The sequence below is a fragment of the Aotus nancymaae genome, unplaced genomic scaffold (assembly GCF_030222135.1).
Source record: "Aotus nancymaae isolate 86718 unplaced genomic scaffold, 86718_ANA_hifiasm-v0.15.2.pri h1tg000007l, whole genome shotgun sequence".
NCBI lineage: Eukaryota > Metazoa > Chordata > Mammalia > Primates > Aotidae > Aotus > Aotus nancymaae.
The window spans coordinates 15,299,792-15,319,601 of NW_026988418.1; the positions used below are offsets into that span (position 1 = coordinate 15,299,792).

Genomic DNA, 19,810 nt, shown 5'->3' on the forward strand with positions numbered 1-19,810 from the left:
AGATAGGCCAACTGAGACCCAGAGACAGGAAATGCCAAAGCTCAAAGTCACACAGTAAAGTAGTAGCAGAAGCAGGATAAAACTCTGAATCTCCTGACTCCTAGTCTGGGCATGCTTTTCCCACTACACTATGCTAGTATGTGTGTTTCAAAACTACATTTTGGGCTGGGCATGGGGCTCATGTCTGTAATCCCAGCACTTTGGGAGACCAAAGTCGGCAGATCATTTGAGCCCATGAGTTTGAGACGAGCCTGGGCAACACAGTGAAACCCCATCTCTACCAAAAAAGCAAGCGAATAAACAAACAAAAAAACATAAAAATTAGCTGGTCATGGTGGTACCTGCCTGTAATCCCAGCTATGCAGGATCAGAAGGCTGAGGCAGGAAGGTTGTTTGAGTTCAGTAGGTGAAGGTTGCTGTGAGCCAAGATTGTGCCACTGCACTTCAGCCTGGGTGACAGAGGAAGACCTTGTCTCAAAACAAAACAAAACAAAAACCACGTTGTGGATGGTCTGTCCTTCCTTTGTAGGCAGAAGCACATTTCCCTTTTATTAGCATCCCTGGGTTCTGGCCAGATCTCCAGTCAGATCCAGGAAAGGGACAAGAAGCCCCTTTCTGAGGGGCATATGGAGGCAGAACCCTAAAAAGTCATGCTTCCGGAAATAAAAGTCCCTAAAACTCTTCTACTCTCCCAAAGACCCATCTGCCTCAGCATCTATATGACCTCAACCAAGTCCTAGGAACTTTGAGAATATGGAAGGCTGGCCATAACTCACAGCTTTAATAAATGCAAGTTGTTGGCCATATCCATAGTCTTGGTTGAGTGAGCTCAGAAAAGCTACAAGAAAGGGAGTCCTGAGGAGGGATCCCATAAAGCAGAGAATGGCATTACTGCACTGGCAAAGAGACCACTGAAACTGACTTAATACCTGAGACAGCAGAGGAATAGGCACTGGTTGAGGGTGAGGAAGGCTGAGCATCCCCCACTGACTGTTCCCAGATCTGATCATACCCTTGCAAAATTCTTAACATGATCCGGTACCATCTGATCTCTGCCCATCTGTCCACCCTCATCTCATGCTACTCTCCCTTGATGATTTAGTTCCTGTGACATGGCCTTCTTACAATTTCTTGAATATTTCAGGGTTTAACCTACATTGGAACTATTCTTGATGTGGAACATGCCCCTCCCCACACTCTACTCTTTGCCTGGCTAGCTTTTTCTCATCCTTTTGTTCTCACCTTAAGCGTTACTTTCTCAGAAAACCTTAACTCTCCAGCCTAAAATTAGATTTCTCTCTTACACTTTCTTCATAGCACTTGTGGTGGACTTATGTTAACTTTTATCTGCCCCCTTCATTCCCTCCTTTAGGAAGCACCATTTTAAACAGTTATATTGGGAATATGTTGCCATATTTGCCTCCCCTAGCCACTGGCATGGGCACATGACTCACAGGCGACTAATCATAGTATTCCCTTGGGATGGATACACAGTGGTTGGGAGAGAAAGAAGGTCTCTTTTTGCAGGAATTGGGAAGCTACGAATCTGCCATCATCTCTCTAATTCCCCATGCAGAGAGTCTGGCTATAGAAGGAGGCTGAGGGGATAAGTAAAGCTGAGAAATGGAGAGTTGCAATTGAGTCCTGGGTCTAGTGGGCTTCCCAGTTACAGGGGCTAATACATTATCTCTTCCTCCCACTCTTTTTTGAGATGGAGTCTTGGTCTGTCACCCAGGCTGGAGAGCAGTGGGGCCAACTCACTGCAACCTCCGCCTTCTGGGTTCAAGTGATTCTCCTGCTTCAGCCTCCCGAGTAGCTGGGACTACAGTTGCCAACCACCACACCTGGCTAATTTTTGTATTTTTAGTAGAGATGGAGTTTCACCATGTTGATCAAACCAGGCTTACCTCAAGTATCCACCCACCTCAGCCTCCCAAAGTGCTGGGATTACAGGTGTGAGCCACTGTGCCCAACCAATTCTACTTATTAAAGCTAGTTTGATTTGTGATTTTATCACTTCAATAACAGAAGTCCTAACTCAAGTAAAACTTATCACAATTTTAATAGCTTTATTGAGATATAATTCACATACCATACAGTTCATTTACACAATTTTTAATTAATATTTGTGTAAGTATTTGTTTGTCTCTTTCCCCATTAGTCCCATGACAGTAAGGATTGCAGCTGTTTGTTCATCATTCATTATATCCTAAGTGCCACGGCAGAACTTGGCTTAGTGTGCTCAATGAATGTTTTTCACTGAATAAGTAAAATGTATTAATGAATATCTACCCTGTGCTGGGTCCTTAGGATCATGAAACAAATCAGACACAATCCATGCTCTCGAAGCCTAGGAGGAGAGATAAACATGTAAATAGGCAAGTTCTGGTGATCAGTAGCAGAAAGCTCAGGGAGTTGAGTTGGGCAGAGATGGGTTACCTTGACCTGCCAAAATCTAACCAATTCATTAAGGTCTTCTTCAAGTGCCTTCCTAAAAACAGTGCACTAAGATTTAATCTCATGTGTTCTATCTGTGTTCCTCATCAAGATTTATACTGATTCCACCACTTGCTAATAGTATAAGCTTGAGCAAGTTATTTAATCTCTCTGAACTTCATTTTTGAGAATATTGGACATGCTCTATAATATCTACCTTAAGGTTTATAAAGAGACCTAAGTGAGATAACTAATACTAAACATTTCACACAGTCTCCTTGTTCAATATTTATCAACTATGATTACCACATTTGCTGTTTAGTAAAGTTAAGTAGTCAGGCTCTGGGAGCCAGACTACTGCCTGGGTTGAAATCCTGGTTCTACCCTCTTACTAGCTGTGTGACTTTGGCAAGTTATTCAACTTCTCCGTGCCTCACTTTTCTCATCTGTTAAACACACACACACACACACACACACACACACACACACAATGTGGAGGTAAGGAAAGCATATATCTTGAAGGATTTTAGGGGGATTAAATTAGATGCATAATACTTTAAAACACTTAGAATAAATAGTGCCTGACACAGGGTAAGCAGCTAATAAATGTTTAACCAATTCACCTTTTAAAAATCTTAGAATGGTCATGCATGGTGGCTCATGCCTATAATCCCAGCACTTTGGTAGGCCAAGGCAGGTGGATCACCTGAGGTCAGGAGTTCAAGACCAGCCTGGCCAATGTGATGAAACCCCATCTCTACTGAAAATACAAAAAAATTGCTGGGCATGGTGGTGGGCACCTGTAATCCCAGTTACTCAGGAGGCTGAGTCAGGAGAATCGCTTGAACCCTGGAGGTGGAGGCTGCAGTGAGCCAAGATCGCCCCAGCCTTACCCTGGACCCCAGCACTCCAGCCTGGACAACAAGAGTGAAACTCCATCTCAAAAAAAAAAAATCTTAGTGAGAAGGGCTTGGTATGCTGGTTATATTTTTTTCTAATACATATCCAAATATGTACAGAAAATCATCCTGCACAATTCCAGTGGCATGAGCTTCCCACCTTGGGCAACATTACTCCAGACTCATACCATCTAGTGATTTATGGTTCCCTGACCAGAGGGCTGCTCCTTGTCTTTGCCCCTGACTGGGGAGCCCTTAGCGCTCTTCCTCACTTGACTCACCTACTTATCTTCAAGACTCCACTTGGGCATCATGTTCTCTGACCTCAGCAGAATGAGGTTCCTCCTCTATGCTCCCCCAACATCCCTCTGTCACAGTCCTCACCACCTGGGCTATGACTGTCACTGTAGGCTCTCACTAGAACGAGCTTCTTCAGGCCAGGGAATGCATCCTATTTCACAGCTCAGGGCCTAGTACAGAGTAGGTGCTCAGGAAGTCTTTTGGACAATAAAATGAAGTACCCAAATACTTACCATCATAAAGTTAATCAAACATATTTTTGCATCCTCCGTGCCCAGCCGTATGCTAGGCACAGTAGGCACGAAGACAAACAAGACTCATTTCCTGTCTGCAAGGAAACTTCGGGTGACAGACAAGTAAATGAGTGCATCCAAGTGTGACAGGTACTGTGATGCTTCTATGTATGGGGTGCCTTAAGTGAGAAAACAAAGTAAAGAACTCTGGCAGGAGACTAAGAAATGTTCCATAGAAGATGTGAAGTTTGAGCTGCTTTGAAAGCTGAATGGGGGCTCACCAGCTGGATGAGGGTGGAAGATGGGGTGTAGAAGAGAGCATTCCAAGCAGATGAAATACAGTCAGTCCAGGGAGAGTGCTGGGAGCCTCCCGGGAGACTGCAGGTTGAAAGCCTAAAGGGACAGTCTGAAGTTCTCCAGGTGTGGACTTCATCACTTGCTTATTGTTCTATGACCACGTGGAGACACTTTCTGGACTCCGAGAACCTCTGTGATAGTGTAGAAACAGCAAGGCCCAAGATGACCCAACCTCCCTGTTTATTAAGCACTTATAGTTTGCTACAGTTTACAGGCCACCTTGAGGAGAAAAAAGTATACAACACACACACACGTACTCATAATACACATAATACAAATATATACAACATACAATTCACACTTGTATATTATACAGATTACCCACCTACAAGCCCAAATATCTGTACTTCAGAAACTGTCAGAGAGTGTAACTTTAAACTCTCCACTCCTCAATACTTAACAACACTTAGGATGTGAGATATACTTAGACTGGCTAAACGCTAAGCAGTACATCTATTCTAGAGGAAGATTTCAAACTTTCAAACCTACAGGCATGGAACTCTTTTTGTAAGGCAACCTTACCCTGGACCCCAATACATAAAATAAAAGCTCTTCTTTTAAGCAAAGGTAGGTAGAGTTCTGCTTTGGGGCCACTGAGACATACCTGGGCCTCAAACGAGCACAGAATATTTTAACCTTGGAAAAAGTCAGGACATCAATGAGCTACATACTTGAACCACACAGTTTTGTTCCTTCACACAATTACTTTTGTTGTGAATTGTGTTTTGGTGAGAAGCATGAATTTGCATTGAGATAAACTGTAAGAACAGCATATACTTAGTGCTAAAAGGATATCTGATATTCAGGACGTGGTCACATTCAGCCTACAGAGTCTGCTCTACAGTTGACAATGAAAAGCAGTGCTTCTCTGGAATAATGGGTTTGTTTTTACACTAGGACACTATGAACTATGTAACTGATTATTTCCCTCTTGGCAATGGCTTCTAGGAAGCTCAAAGGCAACATTTTGGCCCAACTCTTGAGGTGTCCAAGAACTTATGACATAATACTTACTCATCCTATCTTCCTCTTATTTTTCCCTCACCCTTGCTTTCCCTTTGCTCCAATTTTCTCTTATTTATTTATTTTTATTTTTGTACTGTGATGATTTTTATAAGACACCTCAAGTTTTTTGTGGAAGAAACTGGTTAAAAAAAAGAGTTTATAAATTTAAAATTTACTTACATATTCAATATAACAAATATATACATATCAAAAATGATGAATTATCTAAAACTCACAGTATAAAGTCCATATGTACATCATACAAATATAAAAACAGATCACACAGGTACATAATTCATAATTACAACACTAATGTCATAAATACAAATACACTCATGCCCTCTGTTCATCCCACTCTCATGAGCATGTGTACACATGCACACGTGCACACACATGTGTCATCTACATACCAAGCTGCTCTGCGAGGAGCCGGCCCTTCTCAGTGGGAACAACCCTCTCTTCCTCCATGTCACACTTGTTCCCCACCAGAATAACTTGTGCATTGTCCCAGGAGTAGGTCTTGATCTGAGTAGCCCTAAAATGACATGGAAAGAGATGTGTTAATCATGTTCCCATAGACTGAATGTCTGGTTCCCCACTCCAAATTTACATGTTGAAGCCTAATCCCCAATGTAATGGTATCTGGAGGTGGAGCCTTTGGGACGTCATTATGTCAATGAGGCTAGAGTTCTAATAAATATGTCCATCTAAGAAGAGAAAGAGGGTAGAGCCCTCTTTCTCTCTTGGCCATGGGAGGATACAAGAAGCCAGCTGTCTCCAGATACTGTAGCTGTTGGTGCCTTGATCTTGGACTTCCTAGCTCCAGAACTGTGAGAAAGAAATGTCTGTCATTTGAGCCACCAAGTCTATAGTATTCTTGTTATAGCAACCCAAACTGACCAAGACACACACCCTCCTATGACAAAAAGAAAACTGCAAAGTGTGAAGCAATGGTTTCTCTTCCACAGGACTAGCAACACACAAGTTACTGCCAATTAATTCAACTGAGGGCGTAGAGTGCTTGCCCCTGCTGGCTGTCGCAGATGCTGACTCCTAAGCCCTGGCTGCAAACCTCATCCCTCTCTTTGAAGTCCATCTCTACCATATCTGGCCATCCCTCTCCTCACTAGGCAGAGAGTTCTTTCTAAAACAGGTATTTGATCACAATGTATCCTTTCTTAAAAGCCTTCTCTGGCCCCCAGCTAGCTATGTGATCAAGTCCAGATTTCTCAGTTCAAGACCATTCATGCTCTCTCTCTCCAGCCTCATTACCCATTCTCCCACCTCCCAAACCTTTTTACTCATTCCCCAAAAGCTCTTCCATGGCTTGTGCCTTTGCCTACACTGGGAATTCCTTCCCCACAACTAACTCATCCTTCAGGGCCCAGTGCTGATCCCACAACAACTGGAGGAGAGCCTTCTCAAGCTCCCTTAGATCCATTTAGCCTCCACCTCCTCCTCTGTGATTCATAAACCTTCCCTGAAGTCTTAGATTATGATTATTTGCAGAAACCAAAATGTCAGCAGTGGTTACCTTCATGTAAGATGATTATAAGACTTTTTAAAAATGCTTTTCAAATTTCCATACTTTTCACATTTTTTAAAGTGAGCAACTATTACTTCTATAATTAAAAACAAAATTTTAAGAGGAAATAAAACAGGACTCTCTTATATTATGGAGACATCTTTTTGTGGAGATGGGCCTAACATTCCCCAAAGACCCCATCAGGTAGAAATGATTACTTCCTCTTTGCTGAATTTCTATCTCTCCCTGAGGGCAAGAACCAGCCTATTCATCTTTGGGATGCCAATACCCAGCACAGAACGACAGAGCAGAGAAGGTGTCAGTGAATGTTTGATAAATGAATGAGCCAGTGAACAGTTAGTCCTGAGGCAGATCTTGAATCTGACCCTACCCTGACACTGATAATCTAACTCAACCCTGACTGCAACCTGAACCTATTACTGACCCTGCTCCTAAAGCTGATCTCACCACCAACCTTCTCATTTATGGTGAGAAGCTATTCCCTCGAAGGATGTAATTAACTCAACCACCATTTGTTGTGGGCCCACAAGAAACCAGGCCCCACTCTGGACACTGGGGCTTGGATGGTAGGTAGGGGTGAGGCTGAGACCAAGTTGCCCACAGACAAAACTCAAAGGCCAGGGCTTGGGAGAGACAGACACTTAGTCTTCAGACTCAAGGCAGGCACCTGGGGCCAGCTCTCCTTGTCTCCTATGCTACTCTTTCTTTCATCGTCCTCCCTCCTCCCACCCCATTTCCTCTCAGCTCCCAGATTAGCAACAAACTCAGGTTATTCTTGGAGGAATCGTCACCAGGTGTTAAAGTCATTGTGTTCCTGAGGCAGAATGAATAGAGACTGGGGGAGGAAGGGAAGGGGGTCAAGGCCAACAGGGAATGGGCAGTGTGGAGACACTTCAGGGGAGATGTGGTGAGAGAGAAGAGGAGGGGCAGGGAGAGGGAATGAAGGGAGGAAAATGATGAGTGGAGAGAGTAAATGGAAGGGGAAGAGAACAGAGAGGAAAGAGGAGAAAGACCCAAGGCAGAGGGAATAAAGAGTTGTTAAAAAGGAAGGGGCAGAAAGGAGGAAGAAGAGGATAAGAGGCGGAAAGGAGAACACAGACCCCCAAGGAATGACAGACATGCTGATGACACCCTGAACTGCTGCTCAGAACAGGGGAGTGCAGCAGGCAGCCCACAAGGTCATTCTCAACTCAAGCTGTGTATGTGAAGCCAATGCAGCTTCACACAATTACAACTGCTCCTTGGGAAAAGTGAAGTCCTCGAAGAGTCACTATTAGGCAAAAGGGAGCAGGGGACAAGCCCAGCACTGGCCAGCACTGCTGCTGTGTGCCTAGCATGCTCAGCCTCTCCGATTCTGAAGGACAGCCACCACACAGATGTCCCACCTTCCCCCATCCTCATCTGAGCAGGGACACTGGGTTTTGGCCCTCCCTCTCACATGTCCTTCCCCTCAGGCTCCCTCTCCTGGGAATCGTGCCCCAGGAGGAAAACTATATGTTGCTCAGAGGTTGTACCTCTGAGGTGCTGTACTGATTTCCATTGCATATTGAGCCTTGATGAACTTGGACTATATGTGCTCCTGGACACCCAGCTCAGCTCAGGGATAAACTTTATAGAGAAGTGCTATGTGGATTCACTCTCCACTAGAGCTACAGTAATCTTCCTAAAACACAAATCTGAACCTGTTGGTTTCCAATTCATATGTCATCACCTATGGGACAGAATCCAAACTCCTTATAGTGTCACACAAAATCCTTCATGACCTGTGCCCTTCAACACTCGCACTTACTTTCTCGCCTTTGCACATCTGTACTCTTTTTCTGGGACATCTTTATTCATTTGTCCCTTGGGCTAACTCCTGTTAGTCTTACAAAATGCAGCATATGTGTCAGCAACTCCAGGGCACCTTCCCTGACTCCCTGAACTGGGTCAGAGAGCCCTCTGCTGGGTTCCCACAGCCCTGATGCCTTTCTTCATCACTGCACCCAGCACATGGTATTTTCTTTTACCTTTTTTTTTTTTTTTTTTTTTTTTTTGTCATCCAGGCTGGAGTGCAGTGGTGCGATCTCAGCTTACTACAACCTCTGCCTCCCAGGTTCAAGCGATTCTCCTGCCTCAGCCTCCTGAGTAGCTGGGATTACAGGCACATGTCTCCACACCTGGCTAATTTTTGTATTTTTAGTAGAGACAAGGTGTCGCCATGTTGGCCAGGCTGGTCTCGAACTCCTGACCTCAGGTGATCTGCCCACCTCAGCCTCCCAAAGTGCTAAGATTATAGGCGTGAGCCACCATGCCTGGCCTATCACATGATATTTTCATTCCTGCTTACGGATCTGTCTTCTCCTCTCATCTGTGAACTCCTGAGGGCAGGAGCCATGTCTGATTCATCTGGGCTTCCTTAGCACACAATCCAGGACCTCACAGCACATGTTAGATTTTAATGAACAATTTGCTAAATGAATGAATGAATGAATATAAGAGTCTCATACCAGTCTTGGACAGCATTGAAGGACTCCTCATTGGTGATGTCATACATCAGAATGAAGCCCATGGCCCCACGGTAATAGGCTGTCGTGATGGTCCGGTACCGCTCCTGCCCAGCTGTGTCCTGGGCAGGAAAAGGAAAGAAGCAATCTCTTAGAAAGTCTGCTTTGGTTCCCAAAAAGTCCTCCAAAAAATTAACTAATAACCCAAGGCATATTTAAGGAGCATCTATTATGTGTCTTATATTATGCTTGGTGACTAGAATGAAATGATTTTTTAAATATCATAGAAATTAACAATAATTAAAATCCTAACAGAAAAGTGGACAAGAGGCACGAACAAGTCACAGAAGAAATGTTGAGTGGGCACTTATTACATAAAAAGTTTTAACCTTATTTTTGTTTGGTTGTTTTTTTTTTAAAGACAAAGCCTTACTCTGTTGCCCAGGCTGAGTGTAGTGGCACCATCATGGCTCACTGCAATTTTGAATTTCTGGGTTCAAGCAATCCTCTCACCTCAGTCTCCAAGTAGCTGGGACTAAGGGTTTGTGCCATTGCTCCCAGCCCCTTTTTTAAAATAATAATTCCCATTATTGATTAGCATGCAGTGAAACATACAACTTCACATCTTGCTTGTGGGAGTGGAACTTGGTTCAGCCTTTCTGGGAATCAGTTTGAAAGTCTTAAGAGCATTAAAAATGTTCATACTCTTTAATCAAGAAATATTTCTTCTGGGAATTTTTCCTACAAAATTAGAAAAATGTTCCCCATAAAAATAGAAATTCAGACAAATATGTATGTACAAAAACATATTTGTTTCAACTTTATCTAGACAGTAAAAACATATCATCAACTTATATATTCAACAATAGGAGAATGATTAAAATATAAGAATTTTTATGTAAGTTCATGTATGTAAGAATATTCAATGACATGAGACAATGCTTATATGTGTGATATATTAGTTTGGTAACTATATGTGCACAGAAAAAAATGGAAGAAACACATCAAAAGGTTAACAGAAATTGTTTCTGAATAAGAGAAAAGAACTACTGAGATTTAAATTTTCTTTATGTAATTTTTTTTTTTTTGAGACAGGGTCTCACTCTGTTGCCTAGGCTGGAGTGCAGTGGAGCAATCTTGGCTCACTGAAATGTCCACCCCCTGGGCTCAAGCAATCCTCCCATGTTGGCCTCCTGAGTAGCATACCACCATGCCCGGCTATTTTTTGTATTTTTAGTACAGACAATGTTTTGCCATGTTGCCCAGGCTGGTCTCAAACTCCAGAGCTCAAACAATCCACCACCTTGGCCTCCCACAGTGCTAGGATTATAGGTGTGAACCACTGTGCCTGGACTTCTTTATGTGTTTTTCTTATCTTTACAATGTATTACTTTTTTTTTTCTTTTTGCATAGTATCTCTTGCCTGTGTATTACTCTTACAATAAGGAAAAATAAACATTTTTCCAAAAAATGACTTGAAGACAATTCTTAGTCACAAGTAGCTCATAGCCTAGTTGGAAAGACAAATACGTAAACAAGCAACAAAGACAAGACCAACAGCAAAGGGTTATTGGAGCACACTGGGATGCTTCCAAATTTTCCACATCCTCACGTGAGGGACCAGCCATCTTCTCTGTATCATTACAGTTTTAGAATGTGTGATCCTTAAGCAGGTATGAAACATTTCCTCACATATTATCTCATTTAAATTTTATGAGATTCCAGTGAGGTAGGTGTCATTATTATTTACATTTTATAATTGAGAATGCAAAATATGCAGAAAGGGTAAGTGACTTTCCCAAGGGCAAGGTCACAAAGCTGGTGACAAAAGCTAGGCCTTAAATCCAGGCCTTTTTTTTTTTTAAAGACAGGGTCTCACTCTGTCACTTAGGCTAGAGAACAGTGGCACAATCATCATAGCTCACCGCAGCCTTGGACTCCTAGGCTCAAGTGATCCTCCCACCTCAGCCTCCCAAATAGCTAGGACTACAGGCACCCACAACTGTGCAAAGCTTTTTTTTGTTTTGTTTTGAGACAGGGTCTTGCTCTGTCATTCAGTCTGGAGTGCAGTGGCATGGTCACAGCTCCCTGCAGCCTCAAACTCCTAGGCTCAAGTGATCCTCCCACCTCAGCCTCCTGAGTAGCTGGAACCACAGGCACATGCCACCATGCCTGGCTAATTTTTTTTTTTTTTTTTTTTTTACTTCCGTAGAGACAAGATCTCACTATGTAGCCCAGGCTGGTCTGGAACACCTGAACTTAAGTGACCCTCCTGCCTCAGCCTCCCAAAGTGCTGGGATTACAGGCATGAGCCACCACACCCAGCAAAATCCCAGGACTTCTTATTCTATGTCTAATGCAGGTACCACCACACCTCCATCAATGAAAGATTGATTTATTCACAACCATCTACTGAACACCATCTATAGTTATAATAAAAATAAATAATGAGAACAATAATTTCATTATGCCATTATTTTTACACAGGTTGCACCTGTTATCCACAAATGTTGGAAAAACCTGGAGAATATATGTTGTTACTCTATCTTATAGGTGAGGAAACTAAGATTCATTCATAACTAATCTGTCTCTCTCCTGCACCCATTACAAAATATTGTCTTAGCTATGAACTATACTTAGTGTGATAATAACATGGAACAAGCACCACCCCTGCCCTCGGGAAGCCTCAACAGAGTTGTGAAGGCAGCTAAGACATAACAGCAAATTGATAATTAGCAATGTGAGGCAAAATGTAATCAGTATCAGAGATGTGGCATAAAGAAAATGAGTTGGCTGGGCATGGTGGCTCCTGCCTGTAATCCCAGCACTCTGGGAGGCTGAGGTGGGTAGATCACTTGAGGTCAGGAGTTTGAGGCCAGCCTGACCAACATGGCAAATCCTGTCTCTACTAAAAATACAAAAGTTAGCCAGGCGTGGTGGTGTGCACCAGCTACTTGGGAGGCTAAGGCATGAGAATTGCTTGGACCTGGGAGGCAGAGGTTGCAGGGAGCTGAGATGGCACCACTGCATTCCAGCCTGGGTGAAAGAGTGAAACTCTGTCTCAAGAAACCAAAACAAAACAAAACAAAACCAAAAAAAAAAAAAAAAAAAAAAAAAACAGGAAATGAGTCATACAAGTTCAGGTAAAGTAGAAACACGGTGGTTTGGGCTAGCTATGGAAGATGTCAAAGTGGAGATAATATCTCCTTTAGGATAGGCTGGGTTCTTCAGGAACAAGCAATTCCAAATCTCACTAGCTTAAACAACAAGGTTTTATTTTTTATTATTATTACATGTCCATTAAGGATTGGCTGAGTGTTCTGCTTTTTTGTCATCTTTATTCAAGGATAAAGACTGACAGAGCAGCTGCCAGAGGGGAAGAAAGTATGTGAGTCATATATTGGCTCTTAAAACTTCCACTTTTCCCATTTCACTGGCCAAAGCAAGTCACATATCCACACCCAACTTTCAAGGGGTAAGAAAGTACAATACTATAATATGCTCAGGAAGAGAACTGGGACTATGTGGCAGACAGCATAATGATTCCCATGAGCAGAATCTTCACTGAGCACAGGAGCATCACATGAAGATGTGCTTATTTGGCAATATAAGGAGAACAACTTTTCTATTTTTTTTTCCTACTATATAAAGTACATCTGAGCAGAACAACTTTTCTAAAGAAGAGCTTTCCAAGCAGAAAAGTAAAGGAAAGGTGTTTTGGCAGAAGGGAGAGTTTTTGACAGTGAGTACTCCTGAAGAACTTAAGGAATGGTGGGAAATGGGACATAGGTAGGTGATGAAGCTAGAAAGAGCTCTGAACACTATGCTTTGGGATATGGACTTTATCTTTTAAGATCAAAGATTTTGAGCCAAGGGATTAACATAATTAGATCTGAGATTTAAAAACGATCACTCTAACAATGGTATAGAGAATGGACTGGAAGAAGAGATAGGAGAAAGGAAGGCTGGTTAGAAGATCTTTGCAGTAGTACAAGTCAGACTAGATAAGAATTTGAACTAGAGTAGTAGCAACAGGGATCAAGTAAGAACAGATTCATTGAAGTATTTAAAAGTCAAAATTATAGGGAATGGTGATAGATTACATGTGAAGAGAAGAAAAACAAAGATACCAGTTGTTTCTGTCAGGGCTTGGCTTCTCCATGTCCTCAGCAATTCAGCTCTGGCCCAGACTTGCATTACCTTACTCCATAAAACAACCTGCATCTAACATACTCACCCTCCTTGGAGAGCATATGAATCACCATCTCCTGCTAATTGAGCAAGGTCTTTGAGCATCTTACTCTCAATCTCAATCACCTTATCAGAGTATTCCTTCTGACCACATACAGCAGTTGTCCCTATGATTTCTGGAAGATAGCATTTTCTCCAGCTCATTAGTGAGTGGGAGGATAAATGAATAGATGAATGGATAAGTGAGTGAATGAATGAATAAGCGAATGAACATTTAACACTGGAAATCTTAGGCATTATTGAAAGAAATCTGTCATAGCCACACCAAAGCTGTGTGTTTGTGACTAAGAAACATTGCAGCAGTATTTGATCCACTCATCCTTGCCTCTGCTTCCTGAGCTCCTTAGAGCCAATTCCAAAGAAGAGACCTCCCACCAATCTGTAGATTCAGTCCCTAAATCCTATTCTGCAGGATTTGGAATTAAGCCACTCTTCCTGGTCTAGAGGCCCAGACAGGATTTCTGAGCTCTTGCACTGCCACCAGGTCTCAGCTCTCCTCTGTCTCCCTACACTATGCCGTTATTCTGTGAGAGTGTCTAGTCTCACGGACACTCTGGAGCCTAGCCCTGTACCCAAGCTCTCCAAGAGAAGAGTCTCGTCACCCAACTGAATTCCAACTAATTGGAAATTCTGGTATATACTCATAAATGAGCTTGGACCTGGAGTCAGTCTTTTCTCTGTACTTCCAGTGTGTAGCACAGGGCTGTGCACCCAGTAGCAATTCAACCACTGTTTGTTAAACAAAAAGACCATATAGTCTTGAAGTTAAAACCATGATCTTTGGAGTTGGCTTCTGGGTGTGAATCCCTATTCTACCACTTACTCACTATGTGATGATAGTAGGCAGCCTCTAAATGGCTTCTAAAATGTCTCCTGATATTCATGCTTTTGTGTAACCCTCTCTTTGGGCAACTTACCTATTGGAGCCTTAGTCTCTTCATCTATGCAGTGGGAATTAAAACAATACCTCATTTTACTGCACTTCAACTTATTATGCTTTGCAGATATTGCATTTTCACAAAGAATGTTTATGGTGACCCTATATCAAACAGGTCTATCAGAGCTATTTTTCCAACAGTATGTGCTTACCTCATGTCTCTGTGTCACATTTTGGTAGTTCTTACAATATTTCAAGTCTTTTCATTATTATTATATCTGTCATGTTTATCTGTGATCAGTAATCTTTGATTTTACTATTGTAATTGTTTTGGGGTGCCATAAACCACACCCATATTAAAACAGTGAACTTAATGTTGTGTGTGTTCTGAATGCTCCACCAACCAGCCATTCCTCCATCTTTCTCCCTCTCTTCAGGATTCCCTATGCCTTGAGACATAACAGTATTAAAATTAGGCCACTTAATAACCTACAATGGTCCGGGCATGGTGGCTTATGCCTGTAATCACAGCACTTTGGGAGGCTGAGGCAGGCAGATCACTTCAGGTGAAGAGGTTGAGACTAGCCTGGCCAACATGGCAAAACCCTGTCTCTACTAAAAATACAAAAATTAGCCAGGCGTGGTGGAGGAGACACCTGTAATCCCAGCTAGTCAGGAGGCTGAGGCAGGAGAATTGCTTGAACCCAGGAGGCGGGGGCTTCAGTGAGTCAAGATCACACCACTACACTCCAGTCTGGGCGACAGAGAAAGACTCTATCTCAAAATAATAATACCACCACAATAGCCTCTAGTGTTCAAGTGAAAGGATGAATTACATATCTCTTGCTTTAAATCAAAAGCTGAAATAATTAAACTTAGTGAGGAAGGCATGCAAAGAGCCAAGATGGGCTGAAAGCTAGGCCTCTTGCACCAAATATTAGCCAAATTGTGAATGCAAAGGAAAATTTATTGAAGGAAATTAAAAGTGCTACTCTAGCAAACACATAAGTGGTAAGAAAGCAAAACAACCTTATTGGCAATATGTAGAAAGTTTTAGCGGTCTCTGGATAGAAGATAAATCAACCACAATCTTTCCTTAAGCTAAAGCCCAATTCAAAGCAAGGCCTCAGCTCTCTTCAATTCTATGAAGGCTGAGAGAGGTGAAGGAGCTGTAGAAGAAAAGTCTGAAGCTAGCAGAGGTAGGTTCATGAGGTTTAAGGAAAGAAGCTATTTTCATAACATAAAAGTGCAAGGTGAGGCAGCAAATGCTGATGTAGAAGCTGCAGCAAGGTTATCCAGAAGACCTGGCTAAGATCATTGATGAGGGTGGCTGCATTAAATAAATGATTTTCAATGCAGACAAAACAGCATTGGAAGAATATGCCATTAGGACTTTCACAGCTGGAGAGAAGTCAATGCCTGGCTTCAAAGAACAGGCTGACTCTCTCGTTAGGGGTTAATGCAGCTAGTGACTTTAATTTGAAGTCAATTCTAATTGACCATTCTGAAAATCCTAGGCCCCTTCAAAATTAAGCTAAATCTACCCTGCCTGTGTTCCAGAAATTGAACAACTAAGCCTGGATGACAGCACATCTGTTTACAATATGGTTTACTGAATAATTTAAGCCCATTGTTGAAACCTACTCTCAGGAAAAAATATTCCTTTCATAATATTCCTGCTTATTGACAATGTGCCTGGTCACCCAAGAGCTCTGATGGAGATATATAAGAAGATTAATGTCTTCATGCCTGCTAACACAACATCCATTCAGCAGCTCATGGATCAAGGAGTAATTTTGACTTTCAAGGTTTATTTGGATCTGGGCAAAGTAAACTGAAAACCTTCTGGAAATAATTCACCATTCTAGATACCATTAAGAATATTTGTGATTCATGGGAGGGGATTAAAAAATCAACATTAATAGCAGTTTGAAATAAATTCATTCCAAACTTCGGAATTATGAATGACTTTGTGGGGTTCAAGACTTCCGTGAATGAAGTAGCTGCAGATCTAAGATCTTGTGGAAACAGCAAGAAAATTAGCATTAGAAGTGGGACCTGAAAATGTGACTGAGTTGCTGCAATCTCACGATAAAACTTGAATGGATGCAGTTGCTTCTTACAGATGAGCAAAGAAAATGCTTTCTTAAGATGGAATCTACTCTGGTGAAGATGCTGTGAACATCCTTGAAATGACAACAAAGGATTCAGAATATGACATAAACTTAGTGTGGATAAAGTAGTAGCAGGGTTTGAGAGGACTGACTCACATTTTTAAAGAAGTTCTATTTTGGGTAAAATGCTATCAAACAGCATCACCTACAACAGAGAAATCTTTCACGAAAAGAAGAATCAGTTGAAGCAGCAAACTTCACTATTGTCTTATTTTAAGAAATTGCCACAGCTACCCTAGTCTTCAGCAACTACCACCCTGATCAGTCAGCACCCATGAACATCAAGGCAAGACCCTCCACCAGCAAAAAGATTAACATTCACTGAAGGCTCTGATGATTGTTAGCATTTTTTAGCAATAAAGTATTTTGTTTGTATGAAACAGGGTCTCACTCTGTTGCCCAGGTTGGAGTGCAGTGGTGGGATCATAGCTCAACCTCCTGGGCTCCAGTGATCCTCCCACCTCAGCCTCCCAAAGTGTTAGGATTACAGGTGTGAGCCACCACATCTAGCCTAAAGTTTTTTTTTTTTTTTTGATACGGAGTTTTGCTCTTGTTGCCCAGGCTAGAGTGCAATGGCATGATCTCGGCTCACTGCAACCTCCACCTCCTGGGTTCAAGTGATTCTCCCGTCTCAGGCTCCCAAGTAGCTGGGATTACAGGCATACGCCCACCATGCCTGGCTAATTATGTATTTTTAGTAGAGACAGTGTTTCTTCATGTTGGTCAAGCTGGTCTTGAACTCCTGACCTCATGATCCACCTACCTCAGCCTCCCAAAATGCTGGGATTACAGGCATGAGATACCACGCCCGGCCGGCCTAAAGTATTTTTTAATTAATGTATGTAAATTGTTTTAGACATAATGTTACCACATAATCAACAGACTACTATAGTATAAACATGACTTTTATATGCACTGGGAAACCAAAAGAGTCATATTACTCCCTTTATTGCAATATTTACTTTATTGTGGTGATTTGGAACTGAACCTGCAATATATCCAAGGTATGCCTGTACCTACCTCAGAGTTTTGTGAGGATTAATAACATTATTATATGCGAAATGCTTAGAGCAGTTCCTGATGTGCTACTGCATTTCCAAAGACAGTTTTTGCATTTCCAAAGACAGTTCCAGGAGCAGGTCCAGCTTCCCAGGGTCTGCCCTGCTAGAGTGGATGGTTCTCATGCTATATGCATCATTTCCCATTCCATTGAAACCTGCCCAGGGCTGCCTCCAGCCAGAGTGTCAACAGGGTCTCACTGATAGAAAGAGAAAGGGTGAGCTTCAGAGTTGAGCAGGCCTTGGCCTAACTCCCAACTCCGCCATTCATCAGCAATGTGATTTTGGACTGGTTGGTTATTTCATCTCTCTGAGGCTTAGTTTCCTCACATCTGGAATCAAAATAAAAATGCCTACTTGGTAGGGTTTTCATAATTAAATGTTTTTTAAGTGTCTGGCTCATAATAGGTATCCAAATATAGAAGTATTTATCATTATTATTATTTAAATTTTTAATTAATTTTTAAAAATAAATGAGCCTGAGCTTCTTCAACTGTAAGGTGGTGATAATAATATTATACTTTGAAGTGATTGTGTGAGAATGATAGATAATGTAGGGGTAGAGCCTAGCAGAGAGAGCACGGGGCACATGGTAGGTGTTCAATAAAGCTCATAGTAAGTGCTGCTATTACTGTTGATTATTGTTGATATTTGTATTTCACTTAAAGAAAAGCAAGGTTAGAAATGAAACAATTCAACTCTCATTATCCTGTGCTCTATGGAAAACAGCCCAGAGAATCACTCCTGAACCTCTCCCTTTTATTTTTAAAAATCACATTGACGAACATTGATTCTCCTCCTACTGATGAGAGTCAGAAATAGAACCACAGAGGAGAAGGGAAGGAGGTGAAAGAAAGAGGAATGACTCACTGGCTGCTTGAGGAAGAAGACCATGTCATTAAGAGAAATCAATTCACTTGTACGCAATAGACATTCATTGAGCTCTTAATATGGGCAGAGGATTATGCCGGAGAACAGACACGAGAGTGAACACAACTGCTCTGGTCTTCCACAGCCCAGTCAGTGTGGCAGGCAGACACATGGGCAAGAGAGAAGGGGACTAATGTTAACTGAACACCCACTATGTTCTGAGCACTTTAAAAAGTGCTTTATATATGAGATCCATTATATTATTTCTGATAACAAAATAACACTGTTAGTTGAACATTGCTATGTGCCAGGCATATGTTAGTAGGCACCTTTCTTATTTTATTTAATTTTCAAAACATCCTTCTGAAATACTACTATCTCTATTTACAGATAAGGAAAAATTTTAAATAACTTGCCTAAGATCTTGCAGTCAGTTCATTTCAGACTGAGATTCAAACCTGGTCTGTCTGATTCCAAAGTCTGTGCTGTTTCCAGGATGCCATTTACATTATTTCTCTTAACTGTTACATCAGCTTGAAGGAGGACAAGTTTGAGTCCCCATTTGATATATGAAGTAACTGAGGCTCATAGAGGTTAAGTAAATTGCTAGGGTCACAAGCAATAAGAAGGCAGACAGAATCCAAACTCTGGTCAGGCACAGTGGCATATGCCAGTAATCCCATTATTTAGGGAGGTGGAAGCAGGCAGATCATGTGGGCCCAGGAATTAAAGACCAGCCTGGGCAATATGGTGAAACCTTGTCTCTCCAAAAAATACAAAAATGAGCTGGGCATGGTGGAATGCTCATGTAGTCCCAGCTACTTGGGAGGCTAATGTGGGGGATCACTTGAGCCCAGGAGGTAGAGGTTGCAGTGAGCTGAGACTGCACCACTATACTTCAGCCTGAGTGACAGAGTGGGACCTTGCCTCAAAAAAAAAAAAAAAAAAAAATTCAAATTCTGCCTCTTTTGACTAAAGCCTGTGCATTTTCAATGCAGCCTAAAGTCCAACCTGACTTGTATTATTGATCTTCTTCAGTCCCCAAGACGCTCTGCATCCTCCCAATACAGGAGGTCCTCTAACCATGTCTTGGGCTTCCAGGGACAATCTCCCTCCACCAGAGCATAAGGCTGGAAATCACCTGCAAAGCTTAAATGAAATCACATGTGTCTGGCACACAGGTGCTCAACTAATATTCGATCCAACACACATCAATCATTTCTTCCTAAAGTTTCCTCATGGTCATCACATATGCCACGTTTATTTCTGCTCCATATCTCTGTTCATGCTACTCTCTGCCACAATACGCCCTCTCCCA

General features: G+C 42.1%; 1 protein-coding gene across 1 annotated transcript in view; it reads right to left on the reverse strand.

The window, feature by feature from the left end:
* Window positions 1-19,810, reverse strand: part of RAB3B (RAB3B, member RAS oncogene family) — an 81,634-nt gene that overhangs the window by 9,395 nt on the left and 52,429 nt on the right. Inside the window, exons 3-4 of the mRNA XM_012434670.3 lie at window positions 9,266-9,384; window positions 5,641-5,765 (exon numbers count right to left, since the gene is read on the reverse strand). Coding sequence (XP_012290093.1) covers window positions 5,641-5,765; window positions 9,266-9,384 — 244 coding nt within the window. The remainder of the gene's footprint in view (window positions 1-5,640; window positions 5,766-9,265; window positions 9,385-19,810) is intronic.